The sequence below is a fragment of the Nicotiana sylvestris genome, chromosome 12, assembly GCF_000393655.2.
Source record: "Nicotiana sylvestris chromosome 12, ASM39365v2, whole genome shotgun sequence".
In the NCBI taxonomy this organism is placed as follows: Eukaryota; Viridiplantae; Streptophyta; class Magnoliopsida; order Solanales; family Solanaceae; genus Nicotiana; species Nicotiana sylvestris.
In genome coordinates this window covers 97087666-97106042 of record NC_091068.1, presented here as the reverse complement: position 1 = coordinate 97106042, position 18377 = coordinate 97087666, and the positions used below count along the sequence as shown (strand labels likewise).

The 18377-nt window shown below is 41.9% G+C and overlaps 1 protein-coding gene across 1 annotated transcript; it reads left to right on the top strand.

The window, feature by feature from the left end:
* The first annotated feature begins 2202 nt into the window (after positions 1 to 2202).
* On the top strand, positions 2203 to 3197 carry LOC138883422 (uncharacterized). The gene is made up of 2 exons (XM_070164109.1): positions 2203 to 2383; positions 2476 to 3197. Exons 1-2 carry the CDS (start codon positions 2203 to 2205, stop codon positions 3195 to 3197), a joined length of 903 nt encoding a protein of 300 aa, XP_070020210.1.
* Positions 3198 to 18377: the final 15180 nt, after the last annotated feature.

Below are 18377 nucleotides of genomic sequence, written 5' to 3'. Positions count from 1 at the left end.
GACCCATATCTCACAGTATTCTATCCACCCGGGTGCCGTGAAGATGTACCAGGATTTGAGACAATACTATTGGTGGAGGAGGATGAAGAAGGATATAATGGGGTTTGTAGCGCGGTGTCTCAATTGTCAGCAGATGAAATATGAGCATCAGTGACCGGGTGGCTTGCTTCAGCAGATAGATATTCTAGAGTGGAAGTGGGAGCAGATCACCATGGATTTTGTAGTTCGACTCCCATGGACTTTGAGGAAGCTTGATGCTATTTCGGTTTGTGGATCGGCTGACCAAGTCCGCGCACTTCATTCCTATATGTACTACCTATTCTTCAGAGCGGTTAGCTGAGATTTATATCTGAGAGATTGTTCACCGGCATTAGGGTCCCAGTTTCCATCATTTCAGATAGAGGTAGTCAGTTTACATCATAGTTTTGGAGGGCCGTGTAGCAAGAGTTAGCTACTCATGTTGAGTTGAGCACAACTCTTCACCCTCAGACGGACGGGCAGTCCGAGTGCACTATTTTGATATTGGAGGACATTTTACGCTCTTTGTCATTGATTTTGGGGGTTCATCAGACCAGTTTCTACCGCTCGCGGAGTTTGCATATAACAACAGTTATCAATCGAGTATTCAGATGGCTCCATATGAGGCTTTATATGGGAGACGATGTAGATCTCCAGTAGGTTGGTTTGAGCCGGGTGAGGCCAGGCTTTTGGGTACAAACTTGGTACAGGATGCTTTGGACAAGGTGAGGGTGATTCAGGAGTGACTTCGTATAGTGTAGTCGAGACAAAACAATTATGCGGACAGGAAGGTTTGGGATGTGTCTTATATGGCTGATGAGAAGGTTCTACTGAAGGTTTCATCCATGAAGGGTGTTATGAGGTTTGGAAAGTAGAGCAAGTTAAGCCCTCGGTTCATTGGTTCTTTTGAGGTGCTTCTAAGGATTGGGGAGGTGGCTTATAAGCTTACGTTACCACCTAGCTTATCGAGTGTGTATTCGGTATTTCATGTTTCTATGCTCCGAAAGTATATCGGCGATCCGTCTCATGTTTTGGATTTCAGTACGGTTCAGTTAGACGGTGATTTGACTTATGATGTGGAGCCAGTGGCTATTTTGAAGCGGCAGGTCCGAAAGTTGAGATCAAAGGATATAGCTTTAGTGAAAGTGCAGTGGAGAGGTCGGCTCATGGAGGAGGCTATTTGGGAGACCGAGCGGGAGATGCAGAGCAGATATCCAAACCTATTTGAGGCTTCAGGTATGTTTCTATATGTGTACGGCTAAAATTAGAGAATCCGATTTTGGGATCATCATGGCATTCCATAGGCTCGAGGTTTGGTGAACCAGAAGGCTAGAGGCATAGCTCGACCTTGGGGAGGTACAAATCGGTGGCTATGATGAACGAGTGGGAGATTCCCAAGGCAAGTGTTAGAGCTGACCAAGTCCATAAGAATATTGCAAGTCTGTACGGTAGCATTAAATAGCTGTACCAGCTGCAAATCTTTGTAATAAATGCATATGTACTATGTTGGGAATCCCCCTCCTATATAAAGGGGACCCTTGTTATTTTTTGCACACATAATATTCAATACAAGAACAAGAACATTCTCTGCTCTCTAACTTAAACATATTCCCCCTTGATTTTATCTCTTACATTTATTGCGTTTCATTGGTTGTTCTTCATTTATTACTCATCATTGATCATAAAGAGCCCTCGTCAAAGCTCTCAGAACTGTTGGTCCTTCATCGGCTATCTACAGTGGAAGCACGTGATTTTTGCCCTATATCTTCATCGGCTATCGATTGTTCTTTAATTGGAAAAACTCCCTTGTACCCTCGCGGGTGCTGAAAAAAGGAGGTGTGACATACAGCCTAACGCTTTAGCTCGACCTCACGGCCTAGTATAGGCTAGCTCGAGACCTCGATTCTCGGCTACTCAGTTTGCATAGCATTCTATCTTCAAGCCCTTACCTTATTTTCTAGTATCGCGCTTAGCATCTATCGCCTAACAACTAGCATAAAAAGAAATCAGGGATTTTTAGAACCACAAAATCAAATCTAATTGTAATTATCATTTTCCAGGTAAACAGTTTGGCGCCCACCGTGGGGCTAAAACTAATAGTGATTATTTTCGTGCTGGTTTACTGAAAACACAAGTTATTCTTTACACTTTTTCTTGCCCAAGAATCTTTGATTTCAGGTTAAAATGTCTAACTCAGTGAATGCACATGAAAACAACAGTCTTGAAGACCATGGAGAGAATGGTGTAGCTGTTCCAGGCGTCAGTGTACCACTGCGAAACATTGAGGATGCGCCAGAGCCAATCCTTGTGGATGTGGTCTCACACAATTCCCAACATGTTGATATAAGCTCCCACACTAACAGGAGTATACACCAAGAAAACCAATAAGAAGCTCAGAAAACCCCAGCTCGAGAGGAACAAGAGGTTAGCCTTCACGTTATTTTTGAGATGTTGCAGGCACAACAGCAGGCGATTGCTCAACTGCAAAGCCACCAAAAACTCCAAGCATAGCAGAACCAGAAACAGCCCCTCAAGCCGAACAGGTGCTGGAAAGATCGAGCGATAATGGGTCAGCAACCGACCCCGCCATTATGAAGATGCTTGAGGACCTCACAAAGAGGATTGAATCGAGTGAAAAGAAGATAGAAGCTAATGATAAAAAGGCGGAGACCTACAATTCAAGGGTCGATCAGATCCTAGGTTCACCCTCGATCCTGAAGGGTGTTGATTCAAAGAAATTTGTACAAAAGCCATTCCCGTCAAGTGCGGCTCTGAAGCCCATCCCGAAGAAATTCAAAATGCCCAATCTACCGAAGTACAATAGAACCTCGGATCCCAACGAGCACGTCACTACTTACACTTGTGCCGTAAAGGGAAACGACCTGAAGGACGATGAAATTGAATCCATCCTGTTGAAGAAATTCGGGGAAACACTTTCAAAAGGGGCCATGATGTGGTATCACAACCTATCCCCAAATTCGATAGACTCATTCACCATGCTGGAAGATTCTATAAAAGTGCATGCCGGTGCCATCAAGGTTGCTACAAGGAAGTCCGACGTCTTCAAAATCAAACAGAGAGAAAACGAGATGTTGCAAGAGTTTGTATCTCGTTTTCAAATAGAGCAAATGGAGTTAGCACTAGTCTCCGATGACTGGGCGGTGCAGGCCTTCACCTAAGGTTTGAATGAACTAAGCTCGGTAGCTTCGAAGCAGCTAAAGCAGAACTTGGTTGAATATCCTGCCGTGACTTGGGCGGATGTCCACAAACGGTATCAATCAAAGATTAGGGTCGAGGACGACCAACTGGGAGCCCCCTCGAGCTTAGTATATCCTAGCAGGCTCCTAGCAAAAGGGTCAAAGCCAAACAAGGAAAGGGACCAACCATACACTGAAGATCGAAGAAATGCCCCAAGGCGTAACATACCCCGACTAAAGGGCAGAATCCTCGGGGACTCGTGAGAAGATCCGGTTTCGACAAATACCCAGGGCCAATGGAGGCACCCCGATTATCTGAGTACAACTTCAATGTTGATGTTTCATACATCGTATAAGCCATAGGCAAAATTAAAGACACCAGGTGGCCAAAACCAATACTTTCAGACCCGTTGCAAAGAAATCCTAACCTAATGTGCGATTTTCATGGCACACATGGTCACAGAACCGAACATTGCCGACATCTCTGAGAAGAAGTAGCCCGACTACTTAACAAAGGGGACCTCCGAGAATTCCTCAGCGATCGAGCCAAAAATCAATTTTGGGAAAAAGAGACAAACTAGAAAGATGAAATAGAAGAGTCACAATATGTGATCCACATGATTGTTAGAGGAATGGACATACCACGGGAACCCATTATCAAAAGAACAAAAATATCCATCACCAAGGAGAAGCAAACTCGAGGTTATGTACCCAAGGACGCTCTCACATTCAGTGATGAGGACATTGAGACCTTGTCTCAGCCTCATAACGATGAATTGGTAATTTCTTTTCTTGTAAGTACATTTCAAATTAAGCGTGTGCTTGTGGATCCAGGTAGCTCGGCCAACATTATCATGTCGAGGGTGGTAGAGTAACTCGGACTGCTCAAGTAGATTGTACCCGCCTCTCGAGTCATCAATGGATTCAACATGGCGAGCAAGAAAGGGGAAATCACCCTCCCGGTCAACGTGGCCGGCACAACCCAAAAGGTCAAATTTCATGTCATCGAAGGGGACATAAGGTACAATGCCTTGCTCGAAAGGCCATGGATACACTGCATAGGAGCAGTACCATCAACCCTTCATCAAATGATGAAGTTTCCGATGAAGGACAGAATAAAAACTGTATACGGGGAACAACATGCAGCAAGAGAGATGTTCGTGGTGCACAATGTGGAACCGACATCGACACCTTCAACATTGAAGGAGCCAAAGGATAAGAAAACAGCGAACTAGCAATCACGAGCTACATTCTCGGCTGCACCCAAGTCAATTAGCAAAGGACCGTACCGCATCCCCGAAGTAGGCATTTGAAGAATATCAAGGCTCAAAGCGAATCACTACTAAGGTATAACCGTCTCCCTTTTTCATTTACATTTTACACTAACCTATGTGCAGGAGTCCGGTTAGAGCAATCGAAGCACTCTCCAGCTTGAAGACCTTAGGTTTTAAAGCATGCATTGCACTCTTTTCCTTCGATCGGATTTTATCCCAAGAAGGGTTTTACCGGCAAGGTTTTTAACGAGGCAACATCTATATACTATCTAAGGAGGACTTAACAAGTATTCAAGGCTTCTCTTCAATGATCCTCGAACACTGGGGGGCACCCCCCTGGGATATCACCTTCTCAAAAAAGTCAAGATGAGCCAAAAAGGGTCTCGATAGGAAAATGATGTATCGGGCCAAACGGTCGAATGAACCATGTCGGTATAGAATAATTGAACCCTTGACAATGAAAACATGTATACTTGTACCAAGTAATCAAAGGAGTATCTTTTGCCACCAAAAAAGCTTTGTACTTTAAAGAAATCTGCTATTTTTATAAGAAACGGCTCCAGGGCCAGAAATTTCCCGAACACTCGGGGACTGACATCAAAAACTCGAAGCGGTAAGACCTTCGAGTCGGAAACTTCAAACTTGTAAGCCCTCAACAAGGCAACATCAAAGTTTACAAAGAAAGGATCCAGAGCCAAAAAAGTGCTCAGAGTCTCGGGGACTGTCACCGACTGTCACCCATCGAGCTGTCAAAAACTTGAGGCCATAGGGCCATGCGGGTAATCTCGAGCTCATAAGACCTCTATAAGGCAATACCAAATCTGTAAGACCTCAAGCAAGGCATGAATCATACTTGAACCAAGAATCTGTAAGACCTCACGCAAGGCATGAATTATACTTGTGCCAAGTAACCTATCTGTAAGACCTCAAGTAAGGCATGTTCAAATTTATAAGACCTTGCAAAAGGCATAGTCCCGATCTTAAAGTTAAGGCTATATATTCGAACATGTAAGACCTCTAAAAAGGCATACCCTCGATATAAATGCCGAACCTACTTCACTCGGGGACTAAAGGCTATGGCCAAACACAATGATTACGGTCACAAGGCTCCGGCCAATAACGCGACTCGGGGACGCCCGACCGTCGCCATAAAATCACAGGCCTTCAATTAATTTGAACAAACTTCAAAAAGAATTGGTTAACCAGGCTACCCTCGACATAAGCAAAAGAGCTTCAATCATATCAGCTCCAAACAATAAGAAGGCTTCGAGACAATTCAGCCATCGAGCGAAACCTTTGTGCTCATTTACCAGTAAATAACAGCTCACAATCGAGGCATTTATCGAACCGTTGAAGAGTCGGAAAAATACAAAAATTTCAAAAAGTCTTTAACAAGGGAAAAATAAAGCCTATATTAGAGGTCGTACCGACACAACATGTAAGAGCCTAAGCCCTAGCTTATATTAGAGGTTGTATCGACCCAACGCGTAAGAGCCTAAGCGCCAACCTATATTAGAGGTCGTACCGACCCAACGCGTAAGAGCCTAATCGCCAGCCTATATTAAAGGTCGTACCAACCCAATGCGTAAGAGCCTAAGTGCCAGCCCATCTTAGAGGTCGTGCTGACCCAACGCATAAAGGGCCTAAGAACCAGCTTTCAAAAAACTTAAGGGTCGATGAGCTCGAGTCGGAACCGACTCGAAGTCTAAACCCAAAATAGTTAACTAAAAAGCTCCTAAGGGTAAATACATAAGAGCCTACGATCCAGCCTAGCAAGCCTTAACGCCGATTGATAAACCTAAGGGTTTTTACCTTGTAGTCCGATTCATCTGGCTAAACATTGACACACGTCAAAATTCAAAATAAAGAAAGATGTACAAAAGAAAAATTCATGAAAAGGGAAAACCGAAAGGTTCCTTTTTATATGTATATGTGAAATAATACATGAAAGGCTTCATTTACAAATGTTCTCTAAGAGCATCATACACATGATTCAGAAAGGGAAAACCTAGCCTACGTTCCCCTCGGGGACTGCGGCCCCATCGGCCTCTTGCTCATTATCTTCGACATCAGATGCGAGGAACTTGGCGTCGTATTCATCCGCCTTGTCCTGCTCTATCTCTTTCGAGAGATCGAAGCCCCTAGAATGGATCTCCTCGAGGGTTTCCCTCCGAGATTTGCACCGGGCATATTCATTCTTCTGCTCTCTATCAGAAGCCCCTCTAAATTTAACCCAAGCTTTGGCATAATCTTTTAAATAGACAGCCACTTTCTTATCAGCCTTGGCCCGAATCCTTTCAGCTTCAACCCGAGCGTCCACGACCTCGACCTTCATCTTCAAAAGGTCAAACTAAACACTTGCAATCCTACTCGTCTGGACTAAGCTGTTTTCACGAGCACTCCGGAGATGCACCTCAAGGGCAGAAGCCTTAGCCAAAGCATTCTTCTTGGCCACAACTTAGGCATCTATCTGAGCCCTTAACTCATCACACTCATACTTGGCCTGACCAACTTCACCCCAAAGGCATTCTAGGTCTTTCGTCTTACTCTGCAACTGAAGTGTCAAAATATTAATCTCTGAGGGTAGAAGAAGAAACATGAATCCTCTCGAAACAAAGGTTACCTATCTCTCGAGGCGGCCTTCATAGTTCGGGCTTCAATTCATCTCGTACCAAAGGTGTATCAACTCCTTTTTCCTTTCATCACAAAGGAGCCTGAGGGATTTCTCCCCATTCAAGGCTTTCTGCAACCTGGCTTCATAGCGAAGCAACTCGGACTTGAGCTTGTCAAAGGCCTATGAAAAAGCCCAGTGAGAAAATGAAAATGCAAAACTGAAAAACCAATGAAGTCAACCAAAACTCACCACAGAACAGAGCCGCTGAGCCTTCTCAAAGGTTGAACGTACATCTATTGGCCTAATCTCATCAGCCCCAGTCGAACCGCTCTCGATAGGGATATGATCACTCGAGACCCTGCTCAATTTAGGTGGCCCCGGCCTCGAACATCCTGCGAAGTACCTTCGTTAGGAGAAAAACACGACCACAGAAAACCTTTATCTCTTGAAGTACCTTCGACGGGAAAAGAACATGGAGGCAAAGAAGGAACTATTTTCCCGAGGCTAGAAGCCTTGGGTGCTGCAGGCTCAGCTGATACATCTTCTTTAAGCCTCCGGGCAAGGCTTGCCTCGCTATGAGCACCTTCGCCCTTCGAGGATTCCTTCCGTTTGTTATTATTCCGCGGCCCAGAAGCCGACGACCCTTCCTCCTCTCCGAAGGGGCACGGTCTCACATCAGGAAATTCTCCAATGCCTGCGGTGATAGAGTTAACACACATAAAAGAAAGTACCTTTCAAATAAAATAGACCACGCATCACGTACTGTGGTGTTTGGCCTCCCATCTACCTATGAACAGATCATGCCACTTACGCTCATTGTAAGTTGAGCAAGCTGCTAGTTTTCAAGTCCAATCCGCCAGATCAGGGACCTCGTATGGCATCCAGGGGATTGTTGTACAAAGGAAAAAGGGAAACATCTTTATGGAGTCTGCCTCCACTATGAACAAAAATGATAAAAACACAAATGTACCACTTATATGTGAAATTCCATTTATCGGGAAATGGCAGGAACTCTGTGGGTATAATGTCAATGGTCCGTAGTCGTACAAATCGACTCATCCACCCTCGGTCCTTGTCTTCTTCATTGCTGGCAACAAAGGGTCGAGTGGATCGACGTCGTACAGTAACCAGGCCTGGATAATGTAAGGGACAATATAATCTAACGAGATGGTTGAGGGTGAACTCGAGCCTGACTTTATCTGCAAAGTACCTTATCATAAACACTATCCTCCAAAACGACAGGTGAACCTGTGCCAGGGTAACCTGATATCTTCTGCAACACTCGAGCACGACTCTATCAAGAGGGCCCAATGTAAGGGGGTACATGTATACGTTCAAAAACCCCTCTACATGAGTCATGATGCTCTCTTCCATGGAAGGTGCCTGCAGTACCACATTTTCTCCCCATCCATAGTCTCTCCTAACCACCTCGAGGTGTTTCTCTCCTATTGATGAGATAAACCTCGACGCATGCTCTCGGTGGCCCTGAACATTGGATAGTTTCTCTAATGTAAAGTCCCTACTCGAGACAAAGTAACTCGAGGTTAGCTCACTGGACGCCGACGGTGTACCATCGACGAGCGGGAAGCAGAGGCGGAACTCTCCTCTTCTTGGTGAACAAATTCGGGCATAACAACCATAACTACTGTAAAACAAGAAGAAGGAGATGAAAACTTAAGCAAAAGTTTTGAACTAAAACGATGGAAGCACTGATGCAAGGAGGAAAAGCTCTACAAAAATAGCAAAGTCATCAAATAAGAGGAAAGCAAGCTCATATATAGAGCAACCGGCGTCTGCTGCCTACTCTAAAGGCCAATTAATTCTGACTAGGCCATTATCACTTTTTGGGAAGTGTACCGGCGGGACCACGTCGTCCACTTCATGACCATGTCATATAAACGACGCTGTCATGCGGCATTCGAGGGGTCAAGATTCTTGTATCAACCTAGTATTGAGATGGTGCCCGATCTTGAGGATCCCTGTTACTATAACTATGGGCTCTAAGGAGCTATCAACATCAATCTAGCCTCAAGATGCTGCCCGATCCCAAGGATCTTTGATACTACAAAATGGCCTCTAAAGAGCTGACATCAAAATTCAAAAGACTAGCTTTGCATAAGCACTGAAAAATAGAACTTGAAGACTTGAAATAAAAGGGTCTCTTTGCATTCCCAAAAATATGTTTACAGATTGTATATTTACAAAACTCCCCCGAGGAGCCCATACACAAGAGGAAGAAAAGAGGAAGCAGAAAGGACGATGCGAGACTATTCCTCACCCTCGCTACCATCTGAACCACTTCCAGAGTCCTCATCTGAAGTAGTTAAAGGTGCTGATTCTTCCTCAAGGGTCCTGGCTTTCTTGATCTCAACAGAGAGATTGACACCTTCGGCCCTTGCTTCCTCAAAGGTCTGCCTTCGAGCTTGCAGACAAGCGTAAGAAACGTCCCGAGCCAACTTGTGCTCGGCCTTCTCGGATATCTCCCTTGCTCGATCGTTTGTAGTGGCGACATCTCTCTTGTATGAGAATGCATCTTCATCGGCCCCAGCCTTGGCTTCAGATAAAGTGACCTCCTTTTGAGCACTTCAAAGAAGATCTTAGGTCGAGGCCAACTCTCCCCGTAAAAGATCCCTCTCCGAGGTCACAATCTCATTCTATCTCTTTAGCTCGAGGATCTTCATGACCTTGGATGCAACCTCTCCCCGAAGTTACCCCACCAGGGCATCCTCTTGCCCAATCTGCAAAGGTGGAACAAGATAGTAAGCATCAAGTTATAAGGATGTAAAGATGAACACATGAATGCCATGTTGCCTGCTCAGCAGAGTTAGTCCGTTCCTGGTGCACCCCCTCCAGGCTTTCCCGAAGCTCACTCAACTTCTCTTCCTTTCAGGCAAAGGAAAACTTCGACTTATTCAGCTCCGAGGTGAGCTTCTCAAGTTCCTTCTCACGGCATGAAAGCTCATCTTGGAGCTTAGAAAAGACGTGGTCATATAACTTCTTGACCTACAACAAAAGCAAAAGAGTTATAAGGATAAGACAAAAACTTGAAACGTAAACGGCATGTCAGGAATATTACCTGCTGTTGAAGCTTCTCGGCCTCCTCGAGAGCAACGGAGGAGTTGAGGTCTGTGTCCACATCGATGCCGACGAAGTATTCCTTGAACATATCGTCCTCTCCCTGAGAGGCCCCCGACGGTACCCTTGTTTTGAGCATCCCTTATTTCCCCCAGAGAAAATGCAGGGCCCGATTCAAAACCGCCCACGATATCTATATCTATAGGTGTCTCTTCTTAACCCCGAAGAATTTCGGACTCAGGCCCTTCAAAATTTCTAGTCGAGCATTCGCTGGCATAGACTGTACTACGTCCAACTCGAGGCTCGGGGACTGCGTCCAAACCTTCCTCGAGGGTCTCTTCAGTAGGAGTTTGGTCCACATTGGCCACCCCCAACTCGTTGGCTTTCCGACCAATAGCTTATGGAGTTTTAGTACTCTGTCTTACCCTTTGTACCAAAGGGCAATCGTCATAATCATCCTCATCCTCACAAATACTTGCTGCAACAGTCGAAGTCGAGACCGTGGCATCGGTCTTAGTTGGAGGCTCGATCGATGCCTCCTTTTTCCTCTTCTTGCCTTTGCTGGGTTTCGAGGCTTGTTCTTCACTGGTAGGAAGCGATCTCATCAGCACGCCTTCCCCGAGGCCTACACAAGCATGACGTATTTAACTCACCGCCATAAAGAATACTCATAAGGAACTTGGTAATGACGATAATGAAAAGCATACCGTGGTTCTTGGCCTGCCACCGTGTTTTGGCCAAATCATGCCAAACACGCTCATTGTAAGGAAAATCAGAGTCTAACTGTCTGATCCATCCCGAGAGATCCTGAACCGCGCCAGGGTACCAAGCGGTGGCTGCATAATCAAGAAAAAATCATTTCAGGAGGGGAAGAAGGGGCAATAAAATATGATCAAGGTAGGAACACTTACGCTTCATGTTCCATTCCTCTGGAATGGCATCCTATCGGCAGGAATAATGTCTGAGGTTCTTATTCGGACAAACCGGCTCATCCATACCCGGTCCTTGTCCTCGTCGGTGCTCGCAAAGAATGTCTTGGCGGATTGAGGATAAAGCTTGATTAAACCTCAGAAGAGATGAGGGCTGTACAATCTAACCAGGTGGTTGAGGGTGAAGGTCATTCCCTCAACCCGGTTGGAGAAATATTTGAGCATATAACAACACTCCAGAAAGAAGGATAAATCTGATCGAGTGTCACTCGGTATTCACGACAAAAGTCGAGAATCATCGGATCTATCGATGGGGAAGAAGGGTCTACGAGGCCTATAGTGAAGGGGTATGTGTATATGCTGAGGAAGCTGGCTTTGTGGTCTACTATGCTTTCCTTGGCTTTGGGGATCTCTACTTGCACTGCCTCCCACCATCGACAGTCTATCTTTACCCTCTTCCTGTCGGTCACCACACTAATGTACCGAGATATGGTCTCGCATCGGCCCAGTGTAGAAGGGGGGTTTTCTATGGTAAAATCGGAGATAGTATCGAAGTGGCCAGGGGTACACTGTTCGATACTTGGAGGTACTTTTATGTTGCCTGTTATACCCAATTTTTTCCTATATTTTTTATATGCATGAATACCTTCAAAATAGCATATATATGCATATATAAGAATGCACAAGGTTTTATAATTTTTCCCATAATTTTAAGAATTTAAATTGATTTGTTTCCTCCCCTTTTATTCATAAAATCCCCAATAATTATATCTCAAATTATTGTTATGATGATTCAGTCATTTAATTTCTATATTTATGCCAAAATATGGTTAAAATATTTTTTGTGCATTTTTTATAATTGCATTTGGTATTTTCAAAACTAAATTGCATATAATTGCAATATTAGCCCATTTAATGTATAATTATATTTATTGGAATGAAATCGACCTTCTACATTTTTAAAATGTTAATATACATTTTAAATCATTTTAGTAAACAAAATTATTTTCTAGAATTAGCTGTTATTTATAATAAATTATATAGGGGAAAATTGGCTATTTAAAATATAGCCAGATTTGCATTTCAATTGTAGCCCAATTTAAACCCAACCCCAGCCCAATTTAAGATTAAAAACACCCGACCCAAACCCAGAACCTGCCTACCTGACCCAAGACCCGTCAAATCCTAGCCGTTGATCTAAAAGATCCACGACCCTCATCCATTCTTACCATTTTTAATTCCAACGACCCCCTAACCCTATCTCATTTCCCAAATCCGCCGCCTCTGTATTCTCTCATCTCCTCTCCTGTCTCAACACCTTAATCTAACCTCAGCTCCTTCAACTGCCGACCTTCTTCTCCAGTCTTCTCCTGCTATCTCCCTTCAACTCCTAAGCCTCCAATGGCTCCTCTAATGCTACGCTTGCCTTCTTTAAGGTCTTCAAGGGCCCTGGGCCATGCCGACTTGCATCTAGGGTTTGCTACTTGCCTGTTGTTGGCCACTCCGGTGTGATTTTGAGCAAAATCACGCCGTATTTGTTACGATCCTTGGGATTCTAGACAGGTTCTTTCATCTATATTTGGGTTTCTTCTGTAACCCTAATTTCAGCCTACATCTCTTAGATCTGTACAATTTTAAAATGATTTGAGTCTGTTTCTTTTATGTTTTACACTATCCTTGGAACTCTTTACAAGAATCATTGATTTTAAAGTGTTTTCACCTTCTTCTAAAATTAGGGTTTTTAGAACTTCTTCTAAAACCTTGTTTAAACTGATTCTTTATGTTTAAGCTTCTATCTCTTTCATATTTCGACTGATTCTATAATTTTACAACCTTTTCAACTCGCTTATGTTGAAAGCCCTAAATTTCTAAGATTTCTTTGTTAGGTTCTGTGTGTTAGCATGACTGCTCGTTTCTTGTTTAAGTTTCTGTGATTATCTAGGCTCGAATATATTCTTACTGAGTTTTTAGCCTAACTTATATCACCTCTATGTGATTATGTTCATCTTGATTGTTCAGACTTGCCTCTTTCTATCGGTATTATTTAACATGCATGTTTACTATGTCTGGTTGCTCTTACTCTATTTATATGCTGAATACTGAATCATGACTTTCTCTTTGATTGATTCTGGATTCCCTATTATAGGGTTTGATTGAAAGAACTTCCTTTAAACCCTCAATTTCTACCTCTTCTATTCAAATTAACTGATCTGCCTACTTTGTCTGTTGTGGTACTTTATTCTTACTGAACTATTTCCTTAATTGGATTTTTCTGAACTTAGCCCCAATTACTTACCCTATACTTACTGAATTTGATTCTATCCTTATTAGTCATATACTGATTTCTTTCCTTATATGCTACTTGTTCTTACCGTTTGAATTAATTCCCTTAATTTAAGGGAGTACTGATCCTGATTTTGCTCTAATTGATTCTGAGTTCCATAATTACTATGCTACTTGTGCTACTTGCTACTATTCTGAGTTAGCCGTCTGCAAGCCAAGGCTAACCATTATGTTCTCCTACTCCTTCACTTTGTTTACTGTCTTCTGTACTGGTATGTTCTAGATTTAATTCAAGTTCCAACAACAATATGGATCTTTTATGGCTTCAGTTCATCCTGTTTCTAGTTTGCTTTTACTTATGGTTTTGCTGTGAAACTTGCAGTTAATATGATTACCTGATTAGCATGTCATGTACTCCCCTTCCTTAGGACCAATGTAGACGTGTTACCCTCTTTATGTCTGATCAATTGTTTCTGAGCATGTCTGTACAATTACCTCTACTTGTTATGTGTTTACAATCATGTACTCTATGTATCCCCAATCCCCATCGCCCCTGTATGTAGGTTTGTTCCTTCTGTTTTGGTCCTGTGAGTATTGCTGATGTGGGTTTGAACTCCCTGTTTGATTTACTATTGTCTAATTATGTCACTCTATTTTCAAAGTTGTTTTACTACATGACTCTCTCTTTTACTCCCACAAAGTATTTCAAACAAACCTCCTTTTAATACTGTTTTCCTACTAAAACCTTTCAACTTGTGTCAATCACTTTCACTCTACTCACTTTCACTCTACTCCTAAGTTAATAGGTTCTGCTCCCTCCACTATGTGTACTGCCTTGGGATCCTCTTGGGAACCCTCTGAACTCTGGCATATTGAGTCTGGCCCTTCCACACTGCACTTATTCAATTTTGGTTACCAAGTTTAGGTGTAAGCACTGCCCGGGATCGTTGAGATCCTTAGGGAACTTTGATGCACCCAGACTATGACATTATCTATGGAATTTGGGCATTTGAGGCTATTGAAGGCTTTGGAAACCTGGGCCTATTAAAGGCTCCATATAGAATAACTTCTTATTTTCTTAATTAGTTATGTAATTCATTCATATGGTCTGTAATAATTTGTAAACGAATATTGGGGTAATTAGTGAAAAGGGTGGGTAGCTACATGTTTGTGGGGTAATACGGGTAGAAACCAAGCCTATAGGACCTTACAACTTGTTATGTTTGTCTCACCATGTTAGAAATCATGTATATAAGTTTCAAGTAATTCTATAATAGAAGTCATATTTACAAGTCTTAGAATCAGCTTCAGAAGTAGATGCCATGCCTATTGGATATAATTCAATCCAAATTCTGTTATGACAAGTGTTTACACATGTTCATGCCTGCAAGTTTCTAAAATCAGTATTCAACAACTAGATATCATGCCTATAGGGACAACACAAAAAATTCTGCCTATCGATCCGAAGTAGCTCAGTTTAAATAAATTAACTATTAGCTCACTTCTAAATTGTTTAATTAGGTGGTTTATATTTCTCGGAAACGAGTCCTTTTTTAAAAATTGTCTCAATTTATCATTAGACAACATGCCTATAGGGATAAAAAAGTCCGTTTTAAAACCTGTCGCGCCCCCTTTTTCCTTTGCGGAATCAGGTTCATGACATTTTGGTTATGGAACAACTCTCCCCTTTTGGGAAAGGGGGTTTGCAGTTTGAAGAGTCGCCACCTAACGATTTAATGTGCATTAAGACATCTATAGGGTTAATTTATAACTACGTTTGGTAACCAAAGATAGGGTAAGTGCTTGAAATTATCCCAAGGGGAAGGTGTTAGACACCTCTCAGGATCCACTAGTGTGGTTCCCGGACAAATAATTTTTGTGAATTTGTACAATTAACAAATAAATAAGTAGGGCTCAAATAGTAGGGGATTTAAGTTTAAATGAACAAGTGTTTGAAAAACAATTAGTGAAAAGCGAGATCTTGAAAAAAGTTACAATCTAAGCACATTCAGAAATGTAAAACGGGGTGTCCTAGGTTTGCTTATAATATTGACATCAATGCAATACCCGGTATGACACTCCTAAAAGAGGGGCTACAAGTGGTATTAACGCACCGGTCATCATATCCATATCTACCCTTTCCCACCCTGTGAAGGTAATTAAAGCGAGGGTTGGTCTCAACCTCTATTGCATGTTGTTACCCGTCCCTTCCTATCAGTCCCGGAGGAATTTAGGACTCTTATCCTATAAAGGGGGGGGGGGTGTTCTAGGCAGACCCTCAAGTTTAAAGGCAAAATACTAGGCTACAAATAAGAACACATAGGACTGGATTTAGGGGGGAAAACACAGAAAACAGATAGAAGGCTTCGATATACCTCCACAAGTAATGCACATAGATAGCATAACTTATGCACAATTAAGGTTTAAATTCAGATCCTATACATGATATTTAAGTGACAACATCAGAATTAGATTTATTACATGACTCAGAAAAGAAGTCCGAATCAGGGTTGCCTACTGATTTTAACAGTTGATAATTAAGCAGCATATATAAAGAAGCATATTTCCAGTTTTGACAAATTTAGCACCTAAGGCTTGCATAGGTGTAAAACAGTGTTCCAGTTATCAGAGTTACTAAAAAACAGTTTGGAAATTGTTTGTACCTAAAACATGCTATTCTAAATATTGCAAAGACACCCAAGGATTATTACCAGTTTGTTTAAAGCAGGATGAGACTGTTGATACTCCTTTTCATGCATCGGTAGTTTAACTATGCGTAGCTAAATGTGGATGAACGAGAACCTAATCAAGGTATCTAATTATTTATATGTAGGATTCCTAAACCAAGATTTCTAAATGCACATCATGATTGCAGAATTTCCTAAGAGCAGAATTTCCTAAGAGAAGGATTTCTAAATGCACAGCATGATTGTAGAATTCCCTAAGAGTAAGATTTCTAAATGAAATTTCAGAACATGTTTACGTGAGTAGAATCACATAATAGCAGCTTATTTTATTGTTATTATCTACCCTATAGACAGGATTTCTAAGTGTGGATGAGATGCTGAAAACAATATATATAAATCTTAAATAGCATGATATCTAATGCATGTCATGCTTGGCATGTTGTACCTAAACATGGCTGTTATTGCGCATAGAGAAAAGTAAACCTAGAAACATGATTTCTACCCTGGTTATACTACAGCATGCATATTACCTACCCATTTTCACTATATAACCCCAATACTTGTTTACAAATTATTACAGACCAATACTGAAATGAATTACATAAGCAGGAAAGAAAGATAAAAGTTACACTATAGAAAGACTGAAAACAAGCCCAAATTTTCAACAGCTGATTAGGACTTCCTCCCTGAGTTATGTAATAAATCACCTCAAGTGACAAGATTGTTCCATAGCCTTTCTCATACCTGGGTGTGTCAGAGTTCCCTAAGGAACTCAAGGGATCCCGGGCAGTGCTCACACCCAGATTTCATAGCCAAGATAGAGTAAGTGTAGTGTGGAAAGGCCAGCTTTTATGTGTCCAAGTTCAGAGGGAGCTCAAGGGTCCCAAGGCAAGGCTCACACAAAAGGGGCAGAACATAGTGGTCTAAGAGTATATGTGAGAGTTCTTGACATAGATTTAAAAGAGGTTGAATTGGAAAGCAGTTTTGAAACAGCATGTTTGAAATAAGTTTGCAAAACAACAAAAGAGTTGCTTAGGGAAAAAACAGTTTTGAAAGGAAAAGGGGATAGGAGCAACAACAACTTGGAACAAGCCAACACACATAGAGCAAACTCAAAGAATAGTATCATTCACAAGCAGGGAAGTAAGGGGGCTGGGGGCATAAAGAGCCCAAATCAGAAGCACATAAACATGGATGAGAGGAGAAGCATATAGACCAGCAAGTACAACGAACAAGTAGCAATTGATTGGCCTCCAGAATAGAAAACTACTAATTCAAAGTGTTAACAAGGGAAACATGCTCGAAATTAGAATATTAATAAGACATAGGGACAGGGTATGGGAGTGGTCATGTTGAGGATAGGGGTTTATTACACATAATTAGTCATGACACTTAGTGTTAACCAAGCATTAATATGGCATACTAGTTAAGGGGAATAAACAAGAGCTCAAATAAACATGCTGGTTACACTTGAACAAGAGAGGGCAGAACTTAAGCATGCTGGATAAAGCAGTAAACAAGAAGGGCAACACTTGAGCCATTAAATCAATGCAGGAAAAAGACATGGGTTAACAGACATGGAGCACATAGAGTTGAGTTTCAGAATTGAACTAGGAAAATACCAGTTAAGGGAGTAAAGTGCAAAAAAAGTAAAGCAAGTAGAGTTCATAGTTTAGCCTTGGCTTTCAGCCGGCTAGCAAAACAGTCAGCACAAGTAGCAGAGAAAGAAGAGAGAGTTTGAGTGTGTATGTGTATTTGAACTATTTTTTTTGTATAAGAGTCAGGATGAGAGAGTATATATAGCACTTAGGGAGATGAAACAAATAAGGTAAAAATGATCTAGAGTTCATAAATAAAGTATGTAAATATAATCAGCAAGTTAATTGGGGCTAATCCCCATTAATTTTGCACAAACAGATTCAGGAAAGTCACATTAATATAAGGAGAATCCATTACCAACCCTGATTGGGGCTTAAATAAGGTAACAAATCATAAATTGACCATAAATTAATCAATCAGTCGGCATAAGGCAAATAACACTAATTGCAAGCTACAAATAAGAAAAGTAAGTAAAACCCCAAAGAATACTGACTTTAACGGGAAAAATTGATTCAAATCCATAATAGAAATCAATTAAGCAAAAAATCCCAAAGAATACTGGTTTTAGCAGGAAAACTGGTTCAAATCCTTAATAGAAATCAATTAGTATGTTGGGTTGATAGAATAAACAAATAACGGAGAAAAAATAGAAGAAAATCAGTACAACAAACAGAAACACCTAGGTTTTAAGTATATACACG

Bases quoted from the DNA above. Each gene is read 5' to 3' on its own strand.
- LOC138883422 (XM_070164109.1), top strand. From the start codon at position 2,203: ATGTCTAACTCAGTGAATGCACATGAAAACAACAGTCTTGAAGACCAT. The intron at 2,384-2,475 runs GTATACACCAAG...GAGATGTTGCAG, and splicing joins AAGCTCCCACACTAACAGGA to GCACAACAGCAGGCGATTGC.